At 39.5% G+C, this 27,255-nt stretch overlaps 1 protein-coding gene across 5 annotated transcripts; it reads left to right on the top strand.

Annotated features, from left to right (window-relative positions):
• The first annotated feature begins 1,409 nt into the window (after nt 1-1,409).
• On the top strand, nt 1,410-25,823 carry LOC131793595 (DNA polymerase zeta catalytic subunit-like). 5 transcript variants are annotated; one of them, XM_066171970.1, is made up of 34 exons: nt 1,410-1,840; nt 3,297-3,371; nt 3,641-3,722; nt 3,821-3,905; nt 4,030-4,141; nt 4,747-4,844; nt 4,920-5,024; nt 5,159-5,243; nt 5,841-6,037; nt 6,167-6,256; nt 6,774-6,887; nt 7,298-7,463; nt 7,656-10,898; nt 11,125-11,164; nt 11,582-12,700; nt 12,784-12,915; nt 13,526-13,724; nt 14,027-14,475; nt 14,677-14,937; nt 15,496-15,578; nt 15,908-16,069; nt 16,875-16,932; nt 17,094-17,173; nt 17,270-17,339; nt 17,646-17,753; nt 18,720-18,829; nt 21,612-21,726; nt 22,501-22,638; nt 22,731-22,921; nt 23,109-23,216; nt 24,226-24,345; nt 24,822-24,888; nt 25,049-25,210; nt 25,299-25,823. In XM_066171970.1, exons 1-34 carry the CDS (start codon nt 1,503-1,505, stop codon nt 25,437-25,439), a joined length of 8,703 nt encoding a protein of 2,900 aa, XP_066028067.1. In that variant the 5' UTR covers nt 1,410-1,502; the 3' UTR covers nt 25,440-25,823. The 5 variants fall into 5 exon arrangements, 4 of the variants coding, with proteins under 4 accessions (XP_066028067.1, XP_058967004.2, XP_058967005.2 ...); XM_059111021.2 differs by having other exon boundaries at nt 14,036-14,475; XM_059111022.2 differs by having other exon boundaries at nt 14,039-14,475.
• The last annotated feature ends 1,432 nt before the right edge of the window (nt 25,824-27,255 follow it).

The raw sequence follows: 27,255 nt of genomic DNA on the forward strand, positions 1-27,255 counted from the left end.
CAAGCAAGAAAAACAGGCTCACTGTTGACAGTAATTCCCTCTTACACTGTAACATCAACGGAATTTTTAAGAAGTTTAGTCACTGTGCCGGCATCATGTTCGATGCTCTGACTTTAGCGTTATGCCTAAGAGTTATTCCGGCGTAATTCATTTGACTTTATATATCGCTCAATTTGATTAAAATTAGAAGGAAACCTTTGAAAGACTTTTTTTTTTAGGGTAAGCAAAACTCCTAACAAGAAAGAATAAAGCAAATAAAAAATAAAATAAAATAATAATAATATAATAATAATAATAATAATAAAAATGCAAAAAAAAAAAAGAATTAAAAAATAAATCAAAAGGTGATAGGGATGATTCGGAAAGAGGAAAATAAACCAATATGTATGGAAAATAGAAACTGGAAATATATAAGCTTCTTGTTTTATTAGAAGCTCAATATTTCCTGCACAACGAAAAATCCACGCTTTCTCTTATATTGCCTATTTTTAAAACATTCAGACTGGTAAGTATTTCCTGAGTGGGTTACCTCGGTCAAAAATAGATTATTAAAACAAACTAGATTTATTTTGTTTGTTTTATATGGTTTGAATTGTCACCGGGATGTTCAGCTGGTGGTATATAAAGTTCCAATCAATCAATCAATCAATCAATCGATAAATTTCTTTCAACCACAGGCAGTTCATCAGCTGTTTACAAAAGGATCAAACTATAACTTCACAGCTATAAATTTGACTATAAATTACACTTCATTGAGAAGCTGCTTTCCGTGAATGCCGTGCCTTAGAGAACTTTCCTGATTGCGCTTTTAAACGACGCGAGGGATTCCGCGCACCTAACCTCGAAAGGTAGGCTACTCCACAAGGTGGCACCACCATAACTAAAACTTTTTTGGGGACCTTCCTCTCGAGGAAAAAAAATACAGATGAGAGTATTCAAGGTCTAAGAGAACTGTGATGCCAGGGGGAGATTTTCAAAGCGCGCAAAAAGATCGACCCGGAAATCCTATCACTTGCGGAGGATAATCTGGTTACTTCCTTTGATCTACGGGAGGTTTCTCAAAATAAGCAAACAAGACTGATATGCCATCTGTCTTTTAACGACCTTTCTATTAACCTTCAAGATAACTGTTTAAAGGGGAAGAAAGTATTTTGCTCGGCTTTCTTCGCATGATATCCTCGAGATCTAGGTTCAGTATCGGCCAATATATTTGTTTTGTTTTTATCCCAAGAGAACTAGAACGGAGAACCTAATATGAGTACTTTCCGATAGAGTTTGTAAGTATTGTTGGAAAAAGAGAGAAACAAAAACATGTTTCTGGCGCGTCCATGCGCTGTGCCCGCGCTGAAGTCAGCGGAGAAAAAGAGAGGAATCTGGGTTGAAAACAATAAAAACAATATGGCGGAAAAAATTGTCCACTCTACAAAATTTGGCGATATTATTCATTTTCCGCCTTGAAAATTTCAAGTCGTGCCCATGCGTGCTGTAATATGTAGGTAATAATGTTTTCTATGCGAATTGTTAACAGCGATTTCTACATCGCCGACCCAGTTCCAGAACTCGATGTTTGTAACTCCAAATTTCGCGAGGATACTTCGACAACTGTAAAAACCAAGGTTCCAGTTATTCGTATTTATGGAGCTACTCCAAGAGGTCAAAAAACATGTCTCCACGTCCACGGTATCTTCCCTTACATTTACGTTCCGTACGATGGAACACAGCCGACAGACAAGTACATTAAACAGTTTGCAACTAGTGTGGACTTTGCAGTACAGGTTGCTCTCGGAAAAGCGTCTTCTTCTCGTCGGCATGTCTATGAAATCACTGTTGTGAAAGGAACGTAAGTATAAAAAGTGTACACAGGATTACTGTGTCCTTTTCATTTATTACTGGTGTGTAGTCTTGGCTCGATCTTCTGCATCTCAGTATGTATTTTCTCCACACAGTTCTAAACACATTCCCTAAGATGCTGACAAGGAGAATTTGTTTCAAAATCAGGATCTTCCTTAGTTAATGATCACTTTCATTATTCTCATGACCTAATGTTTGATGCAGGGGTGATATTGTTAGGAGAAATTAGAAGCTAGTCATTCTAAGGGGTTTAAGGCTAAATTAATTGATTAATGGTGAGGTGTCATGTGAGCCCTACACTCTCCTGCCTTGGACTTGTTACCCTATGTTGTGAAAAAAAATTGGTGATTTAAAATATCCTAACAACATAACCTGTTGCTACTTTTTAATGAGATGCTAGCATTAGACCTGTCTTAGTAAATTCTGAGCCAAGTTGGTTATAGTTTACACAGTGAGGCAAGTATATGAATTATTCTCATTTTATTCTTTTTATTTTACTCCTTACACTCAACAATTTTTTTAGTTTGAAAGGTGTGCAATAGAGTTAAAATTAAGGCAACAAGGTGACCCCATAGATACAGTTTCCTTTTACTGTAGTATGGAAGAATTTTCTCAAGATCCCTGTATGAAACTTAGAGAAATGGGGCAGCCACCCCTATAAAGATAGCCAGTTGGCAATTTGACCCCTAAGAGGGACTAGCATCTGATATCTCCTTTCAATATCACAGCTGAGATTTAGTTAAGACTAAAAAATCTAATTAAAAACTATGAATCTTAAAAGCAGGAAAATAACATTATTCAGACTAAGTACTGTTCTACACTTTAAAACTAAGTTACAATTTTACTCTATAACACTTTGTAGCAGGGTGCTGAATTCACAATGTAATATATGAGCTGACGGACACTAAAAATGAATATGTATAAATATGCATACGTCAAGTTAACCTAGGCATAAGCGCCATTCACTCCCACATCCTTCAAGAAATGATGTTACATCCTTCTTATTTATAGTTGTCCTAAAAGTTGCCAAAGTTCCAATATTTCTCTCTTCCTTGGAACTTTGGCAACTTTTCAAGGAAGAGAGAAATATTGGAACTTTGGCAACTTTTATAATTTTATAATTAATAATTTTATAATTAATACAACTTTTATTTTTATATTAAATAATCACCAACTAAAGGAGCTCTTGATTTTTAACAAATTCTCCATGTCAGCACCTTAGGAAATGTATAGAGAACAGTATGGAGAATATGCATACTGATGTTTTGGTGCAAAGGGCTAAAATATAAAGTCAGATGCCCTTTGTACCACTTGGAATAAAGCAGATTGCTGAATGATTGTCATTGTAATTTTCTGTTTCTTGATTCAGATTCAGTATCATTAAACACTATACTGGGGCTCATCCCAACATTAAAATTTAATTAAAATTCATCTTTGCATTTTAGACCTTACTATGGTTACCATGAAGGTGAGAGAGATTTCTTGAAGATTGTCCTATACAATCCATTCTTGGTTACACGGTAAGACAACCTTAAAGTCAGTAACATGAAGCTAAGCAACAGTACTCTAGAGTAAAAAATTGTCTTTTCAAAATGCAAATTTACTTGTAAACCTTTCTATTTGGAGATGTGCCTTTTTGGTCTTTTGCATAACCTGTTCTTCTTCCTATTCACATGTAACTGTAAAATGTCTGGTCTTATTATATGCTAAGCCTGGTTATTAACAAAGTCGCTATTTCAAGTCTCATATCATTAGTAGTATTGCCAATTATGCTGTGTTCAATTTACAGGGTTGTCAGCCTTCTTCAGAATGGAGCAATCATGAATAAAGTATTTCAACCTCATGAAGCTCATATTCCATATATGTTGCAGGTAATGTGACATCATGCATCTTGAGTATACTTTACATGCCTAGTGTTACTTTATATGTTAGCTGTGTCATGAAAAGTTACTGAAAATTTTCCATTTAGTTTTTTATGGACTACAACCTTTATGGAATGAACCTGATTCATGCCTCTGGTGTCAAATTCAGGGCCCCTGTCAGGCTCTTAGCAGGTATGTATGTTAAACACAAAACAAGACTTTTTCAGCTTGCTCTCAATTTTGATAAGCCCCAATGGCTAGAAATAAATTGGTTAGGCAGAAAGATTGATGTTTATTTTATTTTATTTTTTTTAAGGGGAAGCTGAAACAATTCCTTCTCCATCTAGCAAGAAAGTAACATCACCTCTACCAAGTCAGACATATTCCTCACCTCTAACTCAAGTATGGGATGAAGAAACTGTATCCATGTGAGGCATACTTTAATAATCATCACTATCATTTCTGTTTCCAGTTGTACATCTATGGGGTTGTGATTAAAAGTTGGAAGGCGTCTGAAGTCTGCTGGCAGTTGGACCATTTTGTGCCTGCTTTATTGTAAACTGTGATCAAAGACACAAAATAAGTATTTTTTAACTGATTCCAACACCAATATCTAGCTCACAAAAGCTACATGTACTCAAATATACCCCAGAATGCTGGAAATCATGTTCTAGAGAGTTTCAATTTTCAAACTTATCTGGTGAACTATCCCCTTAAGACCCCTAGAGGGGCAAGTTACTTTGTTATGTGACATGCTTGCTATGAAAGCATAGTTCAGTTTAGTCACCAACTCAGTTCTAATTACACAGTGCTACTTTTCCAATGAAAAACTGCGTCAATAGCTACTTGCTCAATGATGGCAAGAATGAAACTATGGGAGGCATTACCTTTGTCATCACTGTAGTACTCAACAACTTCAAAACCTGTTTCCAAAGAGTTGAAAACAAGAAAATTGTGTCATATTAGCTCATCTCAATTTCTCTAAACACAAAATAATTTTATTTACTTACTAAGTTTTGTTTGTTTGTTCTAGGGACTTGGTTTTGGGGTCCAACATTGAAAGACTGAGCTTCTGTGAATTGGAGGCTGACATGCTGGCTTCTGACATCCTTAACAAGCTGGAGATAGGAGGTATTATCTACTCATGGAGATTAACACAGTTTCCCCCACCACCCTAACAGACAAATATTACTTTTGTTCTCACAGTCAACATTGGCTCTAATCCTGGCTTAGCAGCCATTTGGGAAGATGAACAGCAACGAAGAAGAGAGGCAAATGAGTCTTCTCACATCACTGCCCCACCATCAGATGGTGAGAATGTATGATTTGTATTTATGTTAATATACTTGTCAGTTAATGCATAACCAAAAAAGCAAATTTAAAGCAGTAGCTCAAAACATTTGTTAGTGTCTGCTTAACCTTTGCATACCTTTAATTCTTTTCAGAGAGACACCTTATCCAGGAAACTGAGACAGAAAAGAATTTCAAGGAAAGAATCAAAGAAATTATAAATGAACGAGATGTGCTGATGTAAGCATAGCTTACTAGCTACATTTCAATAACGTAATAATTTCATTTTGGGAGATGCATCGATATATTGGAAAGCCCACAGGACTCTTGATCAAGTCAGATTTGGATGTAAACTTTTCCTTCATGTTGTTGTTTTTTTTTATTCTTACTGTGGTCTTATACCATATCCTATACCAGTAGATAATCTTTTGACACCTAACAAAGATTAGCATCTAATTTCTCCTTACAACATCATTCCTGAATCACACATTAAGGTCATGAGAATATAAGAAATGATCACTAACAGAAGGAACTCTTGATTGCAAAACAATTTCTTCGTGTCACTACCTTTGGAAATGTATAGAGAACAGTATGGAGAATATGCATACTGATATTAGGGTGTAGATGGTCAACTGCACAAGAGTGATTCCATCCTATAGCATCAAGCTTTATGACAATTTTGTCAGCACTTACCACAATGTTGCAGACAGTTTTTAAGAGTGTATTATAGGAGTTTGTTGAAAACAGTGTGCATTTATAAGCTGCCATTCAACTGTCAGCCTTAATTTTGACAATTTTAAGTTTGACAGTTTGATTTAATGTTGTTGATTCAATCAGACAAAGTCAAATGGGGAAACTAGGACGAGAAGCATTATCTCCAAAAGAACTTGCCTCATTTCAAGACTCCATCTCATCAATTGCTGCATCTCAGAAGGATGCAGCTCTCAACAATGATTCTTTAGATGCAGATGCTGTGCTACAGTTGCTGTCTCAACAGGCTGATGAATCAGTAGCAGCTGCAGAATCATCTCAAGGTAACTAAGTTAGAATGCATGTGATAACCAATACATCATGTACCAGTACCTTGCCAGCTGTTAAAGTTACTTGTGATGGACTTAGGGTGTTATTAATGAAATCTTGTTGTAATTTTGGTCAATTTGTAGTAATCATTGATGAAGATGAACCTGTTGTAAATCAGAGTATTGTTCATGAAGTGGTAGAAGCATCGCAGAGGTCTTTTTCACAGGAACTTTGTAAGTGTATGTTTCTTAAGAAATATTTTGTAACAATATGATACCATTTCGATAAAAGTTGGTAGAGACCCTTCAAGCTGGGGACATTTGGTACCGTAGGACCGTTGGGACGTCCGTCGGCACAAGATATTACTCTTATACTAACATTATAAGTAGTCCATCATTTGTTAATTCAAGGATAATATAACTACTGGCGACTTCATCTTAGGCTTACTGTTATTAACCCTTTAACTCTCAGATCAAATTTGTAATTCTCTTTAATGTCAAGCATACAATCTTTATAATTTTAGTTCAGAGAATTTAGAATTGGATCAACTAATTATCCCCAAATTGATATGGAGTTAAAGGGTTAATTCCATTGCAAAAAAGGTCTAAAAACATTCAGACGAGTTCTGAATCCCTGCCCTTCCTCTCCTATTCGAACACCTCTACCAACTGAGCTTAAAAGTCTAGAAGAGACTAAACTAAACTGGCAAAGAATGTTGTTTATACTGTTTGTCAATTAAAACTCTTGTAGCTTCTAGTTTGGATCAAGAGATGGTCAACATCTTGGCAAGTTTAGCTGAGGAACCCAGTCAGCCGTGTGCCAGCCAGAAAGCTCCACTAAGTCAAAGTGTCATTTTGGATCAAGGTACGATTAAAACTGCACCAATTTAAATAAAAACGAGTTTTGGCGCGTTTCCACTGAATATAGAGCCAAAGCAGATATGTGATAACATCTCCCAATCAGTGTAATTGTTAAATAATTCAAGGAACAATTGACAGAATGAAGAATTGGCCAATTACTTGCCTGAAGCGCGGGAAAAAGTGAGCGACCAAGTCACTGATTGGTTTCAGTTTTGCGTCTGATTGGTTTAGAGGATGGTGTGAATTTATTAGACCAGTCATGGAGAGAAGGAAAGAGAAAGCAGAAAAAACTCACACCCCTTTTAATGCGCCACTGAAATTGCACTTTCGGCTGCGTTAGATTAGCGTCTAAGTTTTGCCCAGTGTGAATACCTGTATTCAAACATAACAATCTGAAATTTTTTTTTCGGGCAGGAGATGTGCCGTGTGACGAGGAAGCTAATGAGGACGAGGAACTTAGTGAGTCGGAGGAGTCCATTATGATGTCACAGAAGGTCTGGGACGATATTGAGCCGGCACTCTCGGCGGAGACTGGTGATGACCAGGGCGATGTACAAGACGGTGACAATCAGTATGACAGGTGGAACTCTCTGATATTGTCTCTAAGCTCCAAATAACACTACTTCAGTTATCATGCAATTCCTATGCCAAAAAATATCTCGATTGTTTTAATTCTGCTACTCCGAGACCCTTTAGGGGTCTTGCTCAGTGTTTGGCTCTACAGCGAACAACCGCTGATCAAATAGAATACATCTTTTATTTTTCCTCCCAGGCCCTCTCAGTATGACATGGAAGGAATGATGGACACATGGATTGGATCGTTCTTGGGTGGAGACATTCCCCAGTTAGACGGGGCCGCAGATGAAGAGTCTGACAAAAAAGAAGACTTCAAAATACGGCGGGAAAAGAGTACAAAAATCAAAACTAAGAAGAGTTTTAATTCGGATGATAAGATATCAAGGGATGTAATTCAAAACTCAACATTAAATCTCATATCTTCTTGGAGAAATGAAAAACACGACAAAAACGAGGAGAGCGAAGAGTCTTGTGGCGTAAATGTTTGGCCAAACGAAAGACTGGCAGTTCGTACGTATTCGAGAAAGAGTATGTCTGTTCCAAAAAATCGAAAGACTCCATCGCTGAACTTGGAAATGGTTGCAATGAATTGTGACGAAGACAAACAGCAGGAGAAAAGTAGAGATGAGTTTAAGTTGTTTCTCTGTGATTCCAGTGATTCTGAAAGTGAAACGATCAAGGAGAGGAATGTAGGATCCAAACAAAATGAAATGATTGTGTATCCTCAGACGAGACAAATCCTAAAAGAGCATAAATCAAGCAGAGCAGAAACTTCTACTTCTCGGAATTGTATAGAAACGTCGCGCGAGAGTTGTACTTCAGTTATAACCAAATATTTTCACAGCCCTGTTAAAAACCCTGAATGCTCGAAAAGGCAAGACGGGTTACACTCGCGCTCTGAGGGAAAGTGTTCAGCACCATTTGAACTCTCTGGGGGAGAAGTGTTACCTCAGTGTTCCAAACAACAAGAATTAAACTTGCGTAAGAGTTCTCTTCGTAAAAGAAAGTTGACAGAGGTTGACCAGAAGGAACATAAACTTGGTAAAGGGGTAGTTACACGGAGAGCAAGCAAGAAATTGGATGTGCTGGCATCGCTGGGTGTTGTTAGTGACGCCATGAAGGATTTGACAGTGTCGCTGCAAGATATCTCTCATACGAGAACACTGAGCTCGAAGCTTAGTGAGGCCAAACAACGTTTGAGGAAAATGAATGAGGAGTATACAGCTGTAAGGGGGAGGTTAAACAGCCCCATTAGAGAACAGAAACCACTTGTAAATCGATCGCCTCAGCTGAGAAAGAATGGAAAGTCCCCTTTGTCGAGGGCGAAAAGTTCTCCGAGGATAAAAGAAGAAAGATCGAAGAGGTATGGAGTGATACCTGTTATGATTGAAAAGTCGCCCAAAAAGAGTCAAGTTGTGATTGACAATCTGGTCCCTGATACCAATCGTCCGCTTACGGAGACTTCATCTCCAAATCCTTATTCTGCACGGAATTTAGGCCCACATGCCTGCGATTATACCGATCCTAATATTAATTGCGGGACGGGACAAGCCTCGTCCCGAAACAGAGCGCAAGTTATGGAACTTCTGTCCTCTCAGTCAACTACTTCTACAGTAGGTAGCATAGAAACATCCTCTATACCCTCTGTCTCGTCCCGTGCACTGACCCTTAAATCTGATAGTAAGCTTAGAGGAAAGTCCCGCAATGAAACGAGACAAGTTTTGTCCCTGCGAAAGAGAGGGCTGAAGCGAAAGCGTATGATAGACACAGGGAAAAAAGAAATGAAGCCAAAACCATCGAAAGACACGTCTGGTATAAGGAAGAAAAGAAAGCTCTCTTTTACACTCAGCAAAACAGATAAAACTTGTCTTGATGATGGGAACGGATGTGACAAGGAAACCTCGGTGACATCAGCAGAAAATTGTTCCGTCAAAGACTGCAAATCCGTTAGCGAGACAGACGACTTTATCTGTGAGACTCAACTTGACAATGAAAATAACAGTAGTTTTTTTCGCTCTGAAGCTAAAACTAAATTTGCTCCAAACACTGGTTTGTTGGAAGGCATTACCTGTATACCAGCCAGTCCCATTGACTCTGACTCGAACGGTGATTCTGTGAGTAACGCTGAATCGTCAACGGCCTCTACTGAGTTGAAACTTCTTACGTTGCCGGCTCCATCTTGCAGTAAATTCAATGATTCTGCAGATTCGTCTGTGTCTAGTGAAAATCGGGGCGGAGCGTTTGATAACGCGTGTGACAACTTAAATGGCTCACTACTTTTATCTCAGGAACTGTTTCCAAAAGAAAGAGATACGGAGTTATTAGCTAATGCACTTTTTAACATGTCTCTTCCGTCACCTTTGCCATTAATTCACGAATGTTATTCCCCTCCATGTCCGTCTTCGCCATCTGACGCCAATCGACTTTCACTGAATCAACTTAAAAGTGAAGGGAACCTGGTGAAACAACAGCAATTTTTCATTGTAAATAGCGACGTTGTTAACGAAGACGAAGACAGCGTTTTAGGAGACGGCGGAATATCTGCATCCTCTCTGAGCAAAGTTAATCACACTGAATATCGTAGCACGGCGGATGGTCCGTCGCGCGCAAAGTTATCGCTCCTAGAATCTGGTCCTCAACTCGGAGAGACACAAACTACATTTGAAAGTACTTTCGTGTTGCATAACGACCCGCAAGCGTGCAGACATGTTGAAAATAGCTACAATTGCTCAAATGAAGTTGATCTGGAAATCGTTGGTGAATCGTGTGTGAAGAACAGCGAGTCGAATGCCATTTCCTCAGTAGAAGGAAATGTAACAAGGAAAGAAAAGGATTGCATATCAAATTTAGGGTCGACAGTTCCCGAAGAAAACTCAACTGAAAGTACTACTAACCGTGTTACATGGTCAAATACATCAGTTTCTGAGTCAAGAGGACTAGAAGCAAAAAGAACGCTTCTGCTGCGAGCAGGCGCGCCTGACTTTGTTGAAGCAGGAGAAAAAGACTTTGACCCAGGAGAGTTTATGTTGAGGATGAATGTGGCAGAGAACAGTTCGAATGAATTCCAGCCAGTAGAACAGTGTAATCCGCAAAACGAAGAAATGGAAATTTGTGTGGAGGTCGATGGTAGAGATAGACCATTAAGCACAGGAAACCCGCTTAATTGCCACTTTGCCGCTGAACTGCATGCAAAACCGGGCGGAATATACAAAAGCAGCAATGACAGTGCAAATGCTCCACAGAGTGTCTCTAATAGTTTTTCACTTGAACCATCTAAGAGCAACAGCTTCAAGTGTAAAAATATTATTTCCATTGAACCTTTAAAGTGGCCACCTTCATCTGAAGAACTTTTAAACTCGCTCAAGGATTATGGGCTTCCTCAGTGCAGATATCAACGGCCTTTTTGCAGTGACCCAGTTGACGTCCCGTCGTGCCCTAGGTTAGTCACGCGGGTTTCCTTATATTTTCAACGCTTCCAGCGGCCAGCACAAGAGATTTACTGAATGAGTTCTGCTCGCCGGATCACGCCTGGCGTGAATTCCTTCCAAAATTCCTATAGCACTTGAATTAACAGTCACCAGAAACCTTGTGAAATACTTGTTAGAACTTTAACTAATAAGAAAGTATCGATTCATTACGTTTTCTTTTTTTTTTCTTTTTTTCAGGGAAGTAGGCGGACGAATTTTGAGAATCGAAACAAGAAAGGTTAGCTCAAAGACGTTTATCAACGTCATCATCATCAAATATTACTATTATTGTTGTTATTATTATCTGCATTTTCATCATTATTAGTACAATCAGTATTTAAAAAAAATTAGTTGAAATCATCTAGCCAGCGGGTATGGTAAGATTTCTCTTAGTATACGAGGCCTTAATTATCGGAAATATCAACTTTTCACTGCTTTTGTGACCGTTTTGTGATGCATAACCGCTATAAAGTGTAAACTTTTGTTAAATTCAGAAAAATTTTCTTTGTCTTATTTAATCTTTTAAGTAAAATATATCTTTCTAATGGGTAGTTCTCTCCACTTCGCCAAAATTTGTGAGAGCTTTCCCTTAGGTTAGTGAGTAATTCTACAAAAACATCTCCTAACCAGACCTATTTCTCATTTTTTCTTGAAGGTTTCAAGCCTTCCAGAGTTTGAAACGGCAGGTTCTTTGCCAGGGTTGAAACACTGGAGATTTGTGTTATCATCAGCTCGCGAGTTTAGCCTTCGTGATCTTGGCCAAACCATCGAGGCTGAAGCAGACTTTGAAAAAAATGTCCAGCTGAAGATTGCGTTAATGGGAGACGGAGATGTAGTGGTAACACCATGTCGAGGCCCGCCAACACCTCAGGCTGTTAAGGCCTGGGCACGAGATAAAATGGCCCAACGTAAACGGGGAACGTCTTTGAAAAAAGCGGAACAAAAACAGGAGACATCGCAAGATGGAAATTTGGAGAAAGTTGTGACTAAACAGTTATCAAATCAAACTAAAACAGTTGCAGACGACTCAAAAACTTTAAAATTCGAACTTAATCAAGTCATACAGAAATCATCTCCGCCAAAAATTCCTCCAGATAAAATCTCCACCGGGTCAGGCGGGCTCGTTTTAAAAGATCATGTTAGTGTTCCTGTGCAAAAGCAAAAGGTGCTTGATGGTATTGATAGAGATAAAAAGACAGATGTCATAGATCTGTCCGATTCTTCAAGTCCTGCCGAAGTAACTAGTCCCGGCAGCTTGTTCTCGCCAAACGAGGAGAAAATGTGTACACTAGCGTCAAGTTTTACACAAAATGGAAAACATAATCTATGCGAAATTTCAGGAACGCAACCAATAACTATTAATAGGAGCCTAGGGTTTGCTGTTTACGATGAAAAACTTCATCAAGCTGACAATGTTACTACAGAAACAAACTCGCCGCCTAATGTAGTCACGCAATGTAAGGCAGGCACGCCGCCATCAAGAATTTCTCCAGAAGGTACTCCACAGCTCAGTCCTCTCACCATAAAGCAACTATTATCGCCGACATTCCAAACTCAAGATTTCACCTTTTCCGCGCCTCATCACAGCACCCCGGTGGCTACAAAACTTGTCTACGGCCTCCAGTCACCCCGCTGTACTCCAATCTCAGCCGCTACTAATGTGAAGAGTCTGGAAACTAGTCCCCAGAATCCTGTGAAGAGTAGTACCGGTCACCAGGCCTCCTCAGACCAGACACCTTCTCTACGGCAGCAACTGCTGGCTAGCCAATTCAAGGTATCTCTTTTTCTTAACTTTTCTTTGGGATCAATTCTTCTGGAAAATTATTTTATTCTTCGTTGCATTTCATTTTCTTGTAGTTCGTCACACCTGGCTTCAAACCAAGGTGCCATTTGCCATGGAGCTCACAGATCGACGGTCCTTCTCCCAACAACACCTACGGGTTCAAGGTTTCTCAGATCAACCTCAAGGACACCAAGGCCCTCCACGAGGTAAAAGCCACCATAAAGTTAGGCTTTGGTTTTGGTTTGATACTGTCTTTGTCTGGAGTTCCAAAGGAGTGAAATCTTATCGAGGATATCTAAGAGCTTTCTCACTGTTAGAGCAGGTTAAATTTTATTTGCATCTCCTTTGAAATCTGCGTTAACCCTTTAGTGACTGATTTCTGATTTCTCCGTACAGTATCACTGTTGAATCAAATATATATGTCATGAGAATAAAGGAATGATCACCTATTTCAAGACGCTCCGGATTGTCAAATTCTCCTCGTCAGTTCTATTGGAAACGTGAAGAGAAAAGTGTGGAGAATTTAGATGTTAATGTTTGGGTGTAAAGGATTAACCTTCTCCATCCTAAAACATCCTTCTTGGTTTTGTTTTATCCAAGATACGCATAGTCTGAATATTTTATCACTCACAATAATATAAAAGCTTAGAAAGGTTATTGTTGCGATTCACTTATGTACGTGTGTAGAATTTTGTCATTCTGCACCCTTTTGATAGAGAACGTTTAGATATTTACGGGCTTTCTCGTATTGCTTTAAATTTTATTATGTGTGATGACATTACAAGGACACTGAAAGAATAATTGTTTGTTTTGTAGGTACAGCATTTGACACTGTTTAGTTTAGAGCTTCATGTAAGAACAAGGCGTGACATGAGACCAGATCCTGAATTTGACCCTATTTGCGCGATTTTCTACTACATCCAAACTGACACTCCTCTTCCTTCTGGAAAAAACAGAGTTACTGGAATCATCTGCGTGGACCCAGAATCTGCCAAGATTTGCAGCTGCACAACAGGTGAGTGTAATATTCCGTAAAAGGTGATTACCCTACCTATATACAACGAATGCAACAAAGTTGTAACGTGGGTGCCATTTGCAACAAAGATCACTGAAACTTGAAAACATCCTAAAATTACGAATATTCCAAATCTATAGCTTTAAAAGTTTTAGATACTGGCAATTTACTTAAGTCACAATAACATTAACTAGCATCACCTGAGAATTTCCGAGAATTTTCCGAGAATTTCCGAGGATTTCAAACGCGGTGTTGATTTTATTAGCTAATGGTAAATTAATCTGAAGTGTTTTCTCTCCTAGAAAACAAAGAAGCAAGTATTCCGATCACCAACAACACCACACCAGTTTCGCCGTCAAACCAGACGATAGTATCGACCTCATCAAGAGCTACACAGAACACCAAGGCGCCTCATCTGAGATCTTTATTATCTCGGTCAGGAATCACAGATCATGATATCCAATATGTAGCCGAGGAGAAGGATCTCTTCCCTGCTTTGATCAGAATCATCCGCAGATGGGACCCTGACATTTTGATAGGTTTCGAGATACAAATGTTCTCTTGGGGATTTCTTTTGGAGAGGGCGCTGGTCTTCGAGATCGACTTTTGTAGTTGGTTATCACGCGTGAAAGGTTCGTCTTCTGACTGTAATATGGACGCTGAGAAAGACGTCTGGGGTGCTGCGCATACCTCTGAGTTTAAGATCGCTGGACGCATCATTTTAAACGTCTGGAGGCTCATGAGACACGAGGTAATGCGGGGAAGTAATAAAAACAAATAAAGCCAACTTAACACTGCTGAAACAATTTTAGCTGCATATATATACACATATTTTCACTCTTTCCGCTCATTCTCGCGTGTCGGCACCTCAGGAAATGTATAGAGAACATTATGAAGAACATGAGTACTAATTTTAGGGTTTAAATGGTTAACTAAACCATTTATTTCTTAGGCAGCCCTGAATAGCTACTCATTTGAGAACGTAGCATTTCACGTTCTTCACGAACGAATACCGCTGTACTCGTTTCGCACGCTGTCGGACTGGTGGGATCAGCGAACGTCATTAAACCGCTGGAGGACCGTCGATCATTACGTTACGCGTTGCCGTTGTAACGTTAGGATTCTGGAATCCTTGGATTTCATTGGTCGAACCAGTGAATTGGCAAGGCTTTTTGGGATCTTGTTCTTCTCCGTCATATCTCGTGGATCGCAGGTATTTTGCAACAAATGAGGTTCTATGCATGTGAATACCTGTCAAAACAAGTAAGTAAGTTCATAAGCGTGGCAAGACGTGTTGGCCTGATGGTCAGTGCGCTGAACTCTGGTTCGAAATGCTGGGAGGTAACCTAGCAATGGAATGGTGTCCCATCCAGGGGGGAGAAGTAATACGCTTAGTAGCTTCATGCTATGGAAACCGGGATAAGCTCTGGCAGGATGGGTCACTCGGCTCTAGTGCAGTACAGACTTAACCTACACAAACAAACAAACAGCCACCGGAAAAAAAGAAAAAAAGGGGGCTAAATCTCGAGGTTAGAATGTACAAAGTTGCTATGCACTAGTTTAAGCCCAGAGCTTTAAACGTGAATTAGATTTCTTCTTCGATAGTAGAACAAATGCAGTAACTCATACTAGTAATTATCTAAAAAGATCTAAAAGTATGCCACGCACAAGAAACCTCATAAAAAATTGGATTCGAAAAATGATGACTCCGCGATGTGATGGCTTAAGTGTCCGAAACAATCCATTTCTTTTTCTTTTTCTCTCACTTTAGTATCGTGTGGAGTCTATGATGCTAAGGATAGCAAAACCAATGAACTATATTGCAGTTTCTCCCAGAATCGAACAACGTGGACTGTAAGTTGTGCTAGTATGTTTAGGGCCGGTTTTATTACAAAGCTCCTTCAAGTTCCCAAAGTAATCCTTGATTGCTCTGTTTGTCTGTCATTGGTTCAGAAAATTCGCGCCACTTTCTCTACCAATCAGATTGAAAACTAAAGACAATCGCGACTTGGTCACCTGCGTTTTCCCGCGCTTTCGGCGGTTGGCTTGTTTTTAGTTCTCATGGGTTCTTATATGTATTTCCTTTCTTGTTTGGTTTTACAACGCTCAATCGAAAAGCGCTCTGTGAATAAGATTTTAACTGTAAGTTATCCGGTAAGTTTGATGTAATCTCTTTTTTTTAGTATGCGAGCCCCAGAAACAATTCCTTTGGTAATGGAACCGGAATCCCGATTCTACAGTGATCCAGTCCTGGTCCTCGATTTCCAGTCTCTGTATCCCTCAATGGTCATTGCATATAACTATTGTTTCTCCACCTGTCTTGGGCGAGTCAGTTGTCTGTCGGAGTAAGTAAAAAGTTAGGGAAAACAAGTATACAAAGCGTTTCAAGAAATAGAAAACCACCGAAAATCGGTATCTCCTTCGACAACCCGTTGAAAATTACTATGTTGACAAAAGTAATTAAGTACAGTCTGATTATGCTTTGCATAACCATGAGATCTTCGCTGTAGTTTTGTTCAGTGTAATCTTTGTTTTCTACTGAATAAAGGGGGTAATGATTGAAAAATGACGCGCCTCTGATGGACTGAAAACGGGTGAAATGTTCATGTAACACGAGTGCAAATTACAAATAGCTCACGTGCGGTCAAAATTTCGTCTGTCTTGACTTTCTGTGATGCTTTTTCATGTAAATAATTAATAAGTAATAACATCATTTCTCGTGCAATTTGGTGTAAATAAACCCTTGTAAATTTTTCAAGATTACAAATTGCACTCGCCCTACGGCCTAGTGCAATTTTGTTGTCTTTGAAAAATTTACTCGTGCTTCTGTACACCAAATTGCTCTCGAAATCATATTCAACCTCTACTAAATTTCTTAAGTAACTGTAATGCTGGTTCAGTGAGGGTGTTACAAAATAATTTGGTTCTATCAACTGAGTTAACAATGTAAATTGCTCACCGTAAAGACAGTCTAGACTTTCTAAGTCTTTACGATGGCCAATTTACTTTGTTTTTCGAGGTTCCTTTGCCTTAGGGTAGACTCTGTTGTCGTCGACCACATTTCTAACCAGTGCAGTAAAATAAAAAATACATTACAAGCATTGTGAAATTTGTACTAGAAGGTGCTTTGTTTTTGTTTTTATTCGGTAGGTACGGTGAATTCAAGTTTGGTGCCACCTCTTTATGTGTTCCTCCAAGTCTTCTGAGAGTAAATATACCTTGTCTTTTGTGTTGAACTTCGTTGTCCACGATTTGTTCCCGTTTGTTCTTTTGCAGCGTTTGGAATACTTATTTGTGCCCTTTTTTAGCCCTGGAAAATTTACTGACGTTCTTTTCAAACTTGTCTTCAATTGTTTTCCTTTTTTTAAGAAACTTGAGGGTGACATACATGTCTCTCCAAGTGGTGTCGCTTTTGTCAAATCTAACATAAGACGGGGCGTTCTTCCCAGGTAAATAGCTCGCTTGAAGTCATTTGCGAACATTTCCTTAGATACTCGAAGGCAGGTAATAAGAAGTCTCAACGTACGATCTCTCTCTTCCTTTAGTATGTTGGAAGAGATCCTTGAGACACGAATCATGGTGAAGGCGTCAATGAAGAAATGGAAATCAGACAAGGTGAGGGGTTTTCTTTGAGTGCATTTGTCGTTGGAGATGTTAATGTGTTACGCGGTTGTCTCGTTGTCTCAAAATGCCTTGAACAGACCACAGGCAAATCAGTGTCGATTAAAAAGAGAATTTATTTTTGTAGCTTGAATTTCACGAATAACTGGATGTGTTTACCGTCTCTTACGGCGCCACGCCTCAACTTTAGTGTAATGTATGAGAGTAGCGTCGAGCGAGTGAAATCAAGTGATCTTGATGTTCTGTTGATTCTTTGAGAGAATTTATTGAATTTAATAAATGTTCTTCTTTTGTTCTCAGGCTCTCGGGCGAATGTTAGATGCTCGTCAACTGGGCTTGAAGCTGATAGCAAATGTGACGTTTGGGTACACATCTGCTCATTTCTCCGGCAGGATGCCGTGTGTAGAGGTGAGACGAAGGAAGGAAAAAAAAACAAAAAAAGAAATTATGATTACTTTAACAGAAAGAACTAACGCTGACTAAACAACTATGCGTTGCAAAATTTAAGATTTTCTCGAGTCATTGGATGGTATGTTACGAGAATCCTTTCCAACACTATTGAAACTAGTTGGGATTGAAACTAAAAGTGTGACGGACGAATTACTGCTTTGAAGGGTCTCTCATGAGTGAGTCCTAGGGTAGAAATGAAGATGCGTTTGTTATGCAGGGGTTTCATTAAAGCCGGCTATTGGCGGTCTAACACCGCTTAAAAGACCTCTTTAGTTTCGCTTTACGGTCCCTTACCGGGCACAACCGCATTTTTTACGTAGGGGTTTCGTTAAAGGCGATTTTATTAAAGCCGGCTACTGGCGGTCTATAACATCTCATAAGACCTCCTACCACTGTTTATTCCACTTAAAAGCAGGCTCTCGTGTTTAGGGTTTCACCTTTCCGAGTAAAACCGCCTAGTACATCATCGACAGCCGCGTATGGAAAAGTTATCGAAATCACTTGTTATGATAGCCGAAATGATCATGCTCTGTAAAATGTTTACACTTTCAAGAAAGAGAGTACATAGGGGAAAAGGAAAGGGGAAATGACGTAGAGAAAATTGATTAACGATTGAGGGACTGAGTGATCGAGAGAAGAAAAAAATTGAAAGAGGACAAGCGCACCATGACAAAGATCAAAAGAATAGGAACGAAGCCGACTAAACTGAACGTGAGAGCGAGCGAGAATGTAAGGGGAGGAGCGAGTGAGCGTGGGAGCGAGCGTGGGTGGGAAATACTCACGAAAGAACAAGTTTCCATCGGTAGATCTATTTCAAGTCAGTGGTTTTGGTGACCTCATCGACGTAAAAAGTCATCCGCAAATTTCCACATAATCCTTGATCTGAACTCTACCTTTATTAAAACTGCTTTCTTCTCCTTTTAGATTGGTGACAGCATTGTCCGTAAAGCGCGCGAGACGCTCGAGCGCGCAATTGACCTCGTGAACAACACTCCTCGCTGGAGCGCGCGTGTCGTGTATGGAGATACTGACAGGTGATAAAGCTCACTGGAACTGAGATAAACACATCTCATTTTATTTTTTCCCTGAAGCTAAGTTTCTCTTTTAGAACTGTGGCAACATCCGCCGGAATTTTTTCATCAACACTTTCTTGAAAACATTTTTGTCCCTCCTCGTTTCTTAACATCCTCTAGAATTTTGAGATAAAAACTTGAAATGTTTCCAAGTTTGATTCAATCTTTTAATCCAATTTTATATTGTACACACGCTAGTAGTTCAATCCTTGTGATGTCCTGACATTTGCTCGGGCTGCTCTGCATCAAAGCCAACGCAGCACTGTAGGATTTCCCTTGAATTAGCGCACGTTTTTCAAAATTACGAAATCGAATTAAAAATACGTATCATCGTGCAGTGGCCACCTATGCAGATTTTTTGCTTCCTAGTGAGCGTGGGAAGTAAACAAAACAAAGACAATTTTCTACTAAAACGATTGGAAAAAAATTCAATTTCAAAACAGAGAGGGCTAAGGTGGGTCTGAAAAAAAATTCGCTGATGTGGATCGAACTGTTTGATTTTTTAGTAGAAGCTATTAGCACGAATTGTTTCGGGCTGAAGACGGTGAACTTCGATAGCGTGATCACCGCACTTATCTTCGGATCGATGCGCGATGGCTGGATATGAATTGAGTGATTTAATCGTGGATTTACCGCATTAATCGCATTTCTTTAAAAGTATTGATCGAGTGCATAAGTTATGGATTATTCTAAGAAAGATAATGTATTTGCTTTCTTAAGATTCCGCACGCAAGATACTCTTCTTGAAATATTAAAGTCCTTTTCCTCTGTCACGTTTTGTAAATATTACTTCCAGCTTTCATAGGAAATGGTTTTCAAGAGAAGAACTTCCTGAATGGTTATTCAATGCAGGAGAATTTTAGAATCATCATCGAGACTCTTGAAATATTTTCTTGATATTCTTCTAATGAACTCTTATTTTGAAAAAATGTTTTTTGGGAATTCACGCGTATCCATTGCGTCAGTTCAAGAAATAAGCTGGCTGACCGATGTCTCCTTGCGTCGTTATTGACTTTTTGTACGGAACGAGAGAGTAACAGATAAGGTTTAATGAGAAGAACGCTGTCTTTGCATGTCCATTATGTCTTTGCTGGGAAGAGAAAAAAAGAAAAAAACGTGGGGAAACGTGAAACGAAAAATCACTTCATTTTGCGTAGTGTTCCGAACGTGGAGCAATTTTTCAAGAATTTCCCTTTTGAATTTGCGCTGTTTTTGCCTTTTGTGTTGATGAAGTTTTGAATGTCGATAAAAAGCTGTATGGATTTTTAGACTGTTGTCCATTGCGCCCGTACAAGAAATGTGCCGAGTGCCCGATGTTTACTTACGTCGTTATTGACTTTTTAAACGGAACGAGAAAGAAACAAATAGAGTTAAATGAGAAGAACGACGGCTTTCCACATCCGTAATGTTTTTGCCGGGGGAAAAAAATAAACGTGGGGAAACGCGAAACGTAAAATCGCTTTATTTTGCATAGTGTTACGAACGTGAAGCAATTTTTAAAACTCTCCCTTTTGAATTTGCGCTGTTTTTGCCTTCTGTGTTGATGATGTTTTTAATGTCGATATAAAGCTGTCTGGAGTCATAGACTGTGGTGAAACAAAAAGAGATTCCAAAGTATCTGATTTACGAAATGTCACTAGTGAAGGCGACGCCTGAGAAAAAAGGCGACTTGAAATGAACTTTTCTTTTCCTTCACAATTTTGAGAGTTACTTAAAGTTTTTACCTTTTCTTTTTTACCTTCCTTCTCTCCTTTAACACAACATGTTGCGGTGTTGAGTTCAGTGTCGAAACATGAATGATTTGCTGTCAAGACTCCCGTTCTTAGACTTCGCCAAATTTGATTTAAGGATTTGCATACTACGGCTAGGAAATGTAAAGGTTCAAACGTGCGGGTAGAGCTATTGCTTTACCATTAAATCGTCGCGATTTTCCATTAGTTCCTTGCGTAGTTTAGTATGCTCCCTCTCAAAACCGCTCCTCGCGTGTCAGGTCGTATTGTGGTGGTGGACACGCGCATGTTGTTGGTTTTAAGTCGACATACATCAAACCAGTTCCCAACAACACCATTGTCTCTTCAGCGCTCCTGTTTTATTAGTGCATGGCAAAATGTTAATAATTAGAGCCATTATTTTACGCGAGTTATCCCAATACGCTCAGACGTCACATCGAGAAGGGACAATTCTAACGTACGCCTTAGAGGAACAAGCCTCTCTCTTTTGGCTGCTCTTCGTCTACCTTTATTGGTGTCAAAATATTGAATATGATCACTTTTTCGGGCATTGTGGCGCATTTTTTGGGCTAGAATAGAGATATTGGCGGGTTAAAATGTATTTTAAAACGTGTGCGAGATCGTTCAGACTGGTTCAGTTTTTAGTTTTTCAATGCCTTTTAAAGTGATGATGATAGTAAGACAGTTTGTGTTCTTGGGCATTTATGAATTTTAGGCCCTTCTCAGAGTTATTTTAAATCTCGCCTGGCAGCACGGGCTAACGTGATTCGGACTCGGGTCCAAAACATACTTGTGCTCGCAAACATATACTTTATTGTTTTATGACCATCTTTAAAATCAATGACTTAAGAAATTATTTTAACAGCAAAGTGGATTTGTGAGTGTGAATACAAGCGTACGTATGTATTTTGCCTGCAAAGTTTTGGCGGTAAGCTGGGTTTTACCGCCGAAAATATTAACAATATCGTGAAAAAAAAAATGAACACTGCAATATTTCTGATGTTCTCTTTCAGCTTGTTTGTATTACTCAAAGGCGCCACTAAAGAACAAGCTTTCAATATTGGTAAAGACATTGTGGATACCGTCACAGCTATGAATCCTAAACCAGTTAAACTCAAGTTTGAAAAGGTGTGACGTTCTCGATATTGGCAGGGTTAAAATACTTGTATAGTAAATTTAAGCTGCAACTTCTTTGATTGACAAGTGCTGATCCTTTAAATGGTTTTGAATTTGAAGATGCGGTGGCTCCATAATTTGTGCGCTGGACCCTGGATTAAGAGGTCTGGGTTCGAACGCAGGTCGGGGAATTTTTTTTTTTTTCCGCGAAAGAGTTCACTCTCAAAATAACTGTGAGCTCTCAGGGGAACCTTCAGTTTACCTGAAGGGAGTGATTGGTAATTTTTTTGTATGTGTGTGAGTACCCTTAGAATGTTCCTCGGCATGAGCTAAAACTCCTTGATTCAGTCATTACAGTTAACCTTTACACCCCGATATCAGAATGCATATTCTCTTTACTGTTCTTTGTGCATATGCCAAGGTGCTGACAAGGAGAATTTGTTTCACAATCAAGAGCTTCTTAAGTTAATGATCATTTTCTTTGTTCTCTCGACTTTAGTGAGTAATTCAGGGCTGATATCGAAGGGAGAAGTCATGTGCTGATCACTCTGAGGAGTAAAGGGGTTAAAAGTGAATTCCGACGGAATCTCTTGAAGCCAAATCCAAATTTATCACAACGGCCAATCATGATAATGAAGCAGAACCACGGGTTACCCATAATACATTTGGCACTCAAATTTTTTGCGCGAAAAGTTTTTATTGATTATTGGCAAATCGAATCCCTGTCATCATACAAGAAAGCTTGCATCAAATTATTTCCGTTTTAACTGTTTGATATCTTTTTAGGTTTATCTGCCTTGTGTGTTACAGACGAAGAAGCGTTACGTTGGATACATGTACGAAACACTTGATCAGAAGGAACCCGTGTTTGATGCTAAAGGGATTGAGACTGTACGAAGAGACTCAATTCCCGCAGTGGCAAAGGTTTGCTATCAGCTTGAATGACTTGTTTATTCATAATTTACTTTTGAATCGCTATCATATATCATATTTTGGCGTTTTACTTTGACCACTAGATTCTCGAAAAGTCGCTGCGAATTTTGTTTGAAACGCGTGACCTGTCCTTGATCAAGAAGTATGTCCAGCGGCAGTGCACAAAGTTGATGGAGGGACGTGTTAGTCTCCAGGACTTCACTTTCGCCAAAGAATACCGCGGCATGAAAAGCTATAAACCTGGCGCATGCGTGCCAGCTCTGGAACTCACGAGGTAAAGTCGAATGGAGACTGAGGAGAGAGTCAAAACGGGGAGTTTGATTTACTTCGGGGAAATGCTAAAAATATGAATCTAATTGCTTTGTCGTAGGCTTTCATTCAGTAATCAATAAATGCTGAAGGGGTATTAATAGCTTCGGTCGTAAATTTCATTAACTAACTTTTATTGTTTGATTTAAAAGGCGCATGCTTAGAGAGGACCGCAGATCGGAGCCAAGAGTAAGAGAAAGAGTCCCATATGTAGTGGTGTATGGAAGTCCAGGATTACCATTGATTCAACTTGTAAGAAGGTTAGTGAATGTTACCTTGGAGAATTACTAAACTGACGGCACAAACTTCAGCGTAATTCCAAAATGAATTTCTTCAACGAACATACGAATTGGAATCCAACTGGTCATTTCCATTCATCTATACACCGTCAGGGTGTGAAGAACTTACACTCCACTCGCTTTAAGGAAAAGAACACAAGCTTGTCTTCCGATGCAACCCCTTAAATTCCAAAATATTTGGCCGTGGTAAACGCCATGCAGAAGTTACGTTTGAGCAAGTGGATTCTAAGCTTTTGGTAAATGACAGCCCCCCACCTGGTCAGCTCAGTTTAAAGAGCGCGGAACTGCAGTGCGGTAGGGCGAGGGTTCAATTCCAGACCAGACCAATACTCAAAATCTTAAAATAACGGAGGAGAATGGGTAATTCTCCTTACTGTCTGTCATATAGTTATCGTGACGTTAGTTTAGAGAATTTGGTATTGGATCAACTAATAATTCCCTGATTAATATTTTTCTTTATTCTCATCACTTGTCTTGATATTGTGTTGATGTTGTAAGGAGAAATTCTATCTTGGTCACTCATGGTAGTTAAAAGGTTAAAGAACGCACGCTCTTCTTTGAAAGAGTAAGGACCGTAACTCCTAATGTTACGGTCTGGCCTCGTTTCCAAAACTTCCCAATTAGGGAAATCTGCAAAATTCCCTCGCAAAAATTGTAAATCCTTCAATTCAGTCTGGCCAAAGTCCCCCGCAAAGTGTTATAAATCGCATTAGAGCAAATTACTATGGAGAATGCGCCACATAGTTGCATCTTTACCACTATCAATATCTATTACGCTTAATTTATCAGGATAACCCATATTTGGACGAACTAATAATCATCTCGGCTCCAAAGTGAATTGAATAAACTAATTTAATTAAGTATAGCCAAATCCAGCCCAGGCTTGCCCGTCACGTGCCACCTAACCATCCACCCGTACCCCCAATTCATTCATCGCCTGACTTGTTCTCAATAATTCTCTTGTCCCCAGACCTCATGAAGTTCTCCAGGATCCAGGCCTTCGGTTAAACGCGTCCTATTACATCACCAAACAGATCCTACCACCGCTCAATCGCGTTTTCTCTCTCATTGGCCTAGACGTGTTCACATGGTACGTGCAGCGTAATTTGTTTTTTACTATTTAGCCGCAGGAAGGGATTTAACTTGGGTTTCTACTTTTGCGATAGCACCTGTATAGCCACCCAGAGAGCAGGGAGGAGTTGGGGGGGGGGTGTGTACTAGCAATACTCCCCTGTTCCTGTTGTCCGGTCCAGCTTGGTTAAATGCCCCCTTCCCTCTCCTACAGCTCAGCTTACAATCCCTGAATTTTCTTTAATAGAACATTTCAGTGACATAAAAAAGTAACTGAAGAGATCCTAATACATTCTGATTATGTCTTGTTGTTCTTAATTTCTGTGAAATGATGTGGGAATTATCTTTTGAAACGGCAGATATCGCTTTCTCTACGTTAAAAATTGAAAATAGAAACAGAACTTGCTGAATAATGTTAGTAGTGAATCATCCAGTTTCTAATTTGTGTTCCTGCTTACAAAGAAAAAAAAACTGAGTTTATTTGAAATTATTTAGGTACGCGGAGCTCCCACGTGTCGTACGGGTGGCGCAGATGCGTTCGGATCCAGGAGAAAGAAAAAAGGTTTATTTCCTTGTCATTATATTCTTAGTACTCTAATGTCATGAAGAAACAGTCAAGAATTTGCTGTTTCTCACATACAAGCCATTTATTTCATCTTGACTAGCTTCATTTCAGGTAAGTCTTGTTTAACCCTCTCTCACACGGCATTTTGTCTCTTAAGGGCACTATTTCTCAATACTTTTCAACAATGGCATGCCCGGTTTGTCAAGACCTTACTCCAACTGATCTGTGCGCCAAATGTCGAGGTATGTCCCAGAAGTCAGCGGTTATACTGACCACCCGCATGCACCGCTGGGAACGAACGTATCAACACCTAGCAGAGGTAAGCTGCCAAGATTGTTGTCACGTGTCATGTTCACTATGTCAATCAGAGATAACACAATTTTCTAATTTTTTTATTTATTTCTCAGATTTGTCACGGCTGTTCTGGTTCTCGTGATACCAAGTTACGTTGTGTGTCTTTGGACTGCCCGGTATTTTACAAGCTCGTGCAATGTACACGTGACCTGAGGTCATCTGAACATTTCAGGAAGATTCTTGACAGTTTGTAACAACAAGAAGACCCCGACAACAACTGGCATGAGCCCACAAGGAAGAAAGCTGGATCGACGATGACGACAACAAATAGGATTTACTGCATCCCGTGTGGGGATGGGTGATATTTTAATGAGAACACCCACTTACGAATCGTTGCTTGTCTCTGTTGAGTTTCAAATGGCACGAACTGTAATCTAATTTTTTTTTTTAGTCAAGAAACTGTGGTTGATTTAGGGAAGACTGACAACAGCAATGATTACGATGCTAATGATAAATGTTAATGAAGTATGATTGTGTTAATAAGATGAAACTATTTTTCGACAGTTGTTTTTCCAAACATGAAAATGACTCAAACTCACATAGGGGAACTTAAGAAACATATAGAAATAAAATAATATTCCGAGTGAGACTGAAGAGTTTATCTTTGGTAATAGTGGTATTATTTTATTAATAGTAGATAGAGTATAAACTATGTGTAATAGAATATCACCCGTTTTCGTTGCTACTGGTTGATCTAAACTATAAAGTGATGGCGGCCACGCCCGCTGCGAGGGTGTGGAGTATGAGTTATCTCTAAAATAACTTATGCAAACACGTATCTGGGGCCTTCTTTTTTGTCTGAAATTAACATAGTTTAGGTGACTCTCCTTCCCCACCCCTCCCTGCTCTGCAGGCACCTCCTCCAAATTCTCCATTGAACTTACTCTCGCTTGCTCTTTCAAAATACTTGGCCTAATCCAGGGGTTTAGTTAAACTGAGTTAAAAACGTAAATTGGCCATCGTAAAGAGTTAAAAGGCTGACGTTTTGAGCGTTAGCCGTTTCGAGCGATATGATTAGCTTTTTTTCGCTCAAAATTACAAATTACAAATCAATCACTCTGACAAAGGGCTAACGCTCGAAACGTCAGCTTTTTAACTCTTTACGGTGGCCAATTTGCGTTTTCAACTCACTTGTTAAAAATAAATTTCCTGATAGTAAACGGCGAGTCATTAGGGTTGGGTCGTTATGGTAGACGGTGCGATATAAATCTCGAAGACAGCGCCTACCTGCGCGTTGGTGAGGATTAATTTAAGTAAGAGGTGCCGCTTGGTTTGGCTCTTTTGTGCCTTGACTAAACTTGTAAAACAGACTTCATGGCCATAGTCAAAACAAGGATATTAATTTTTTTTTGCTCAAAACTACAATTACAAATTACAAATCAAGCTATACAAGGGTTTTTTTAAAGCCAGCTTGAGGTGATCCAGAAGAAGGGCTGCTTCGGTTATGAACTGAGAAAAACTGGGAAATTGCGCCCCCGTCCCCGCCCCAATTAACCCTACAGGTGAATGTCACTGAATGGCCCGGTCATGGTGTTTTCCCCTCCCCACTGATTGAAAAGGGTTCTTTATTTAGTGACTTTCCCTTAAAAGGGGTGTGGTAATAAGAATGCACGAAGCTATCGCATTTTTCATAGCAGCCTGAAATCATTCATGGGAAATGAGCTAAAAAGAAGTTAAGTTTAGTTGTGAAAAGCAATTCGCGCAAGCAGGCACATTTGCAAGTGACGAAACCACTTAGGCCCCATTTATATGGTTTCGGGTACCCGAGACAACCCTCCTCCCTAAATAACTTTACGGAGTGTTTGTATGAAATTTAACATCTGCTGACCCTCGTTCGGCCAGGTTACATAATTGACAAAATGGCGGACGACAGGGAAAAAAATTGCTGTAAACATCCTGATCATGGCGTGCGCACGCATTTTCTGTTCGAGTTGTCTCGTCTTGGGTCGGCGAGGCAAGGTGTTTACATGAGGAAAAGTTGTCCCGCCTACCAGGGTTACACCACCTGCC

The sequence above is a fragment of the Pocillopora verrucosa genome, chromosome 9 (assembly GCF_036669915.1).
Source record: "Pocillopora verrucosa isolate sample1 chromosome 9, ASM3666991v2, whole genome shotgun sequence".
NCBI lineage: Eukaryota > Metazoa > Cnidaria > Anthozoa > Scleractinia > Pocilloporidae > Pocillopora > Pocillopora verrucosa.

Bases quoted from the DNA above. Each gene is read 5' to 3' on its own strand.
- LOC131793595 (XM_066171970.1), top strand. From the start codon at position 1,503: ATGTTTTCTATGCGAATTGTTAACAGCGATTTCTACATCGCCGACCCA. The intron at 14,476-14,676 runs GTAATGCGGGGA...TTTATTTCTTAG, and splicing joins GGAGGCTCATGAGACACGAG to GCAGCCCTGAATAGCTACTC. The intron at 17,174-17,269 runs GTAAATAGCTCG...CTCTTCCTTTAG, and splicing joins AGACGGGGCGTTCTTCCCAG to TATGTTGGAAGAGATCCTTG.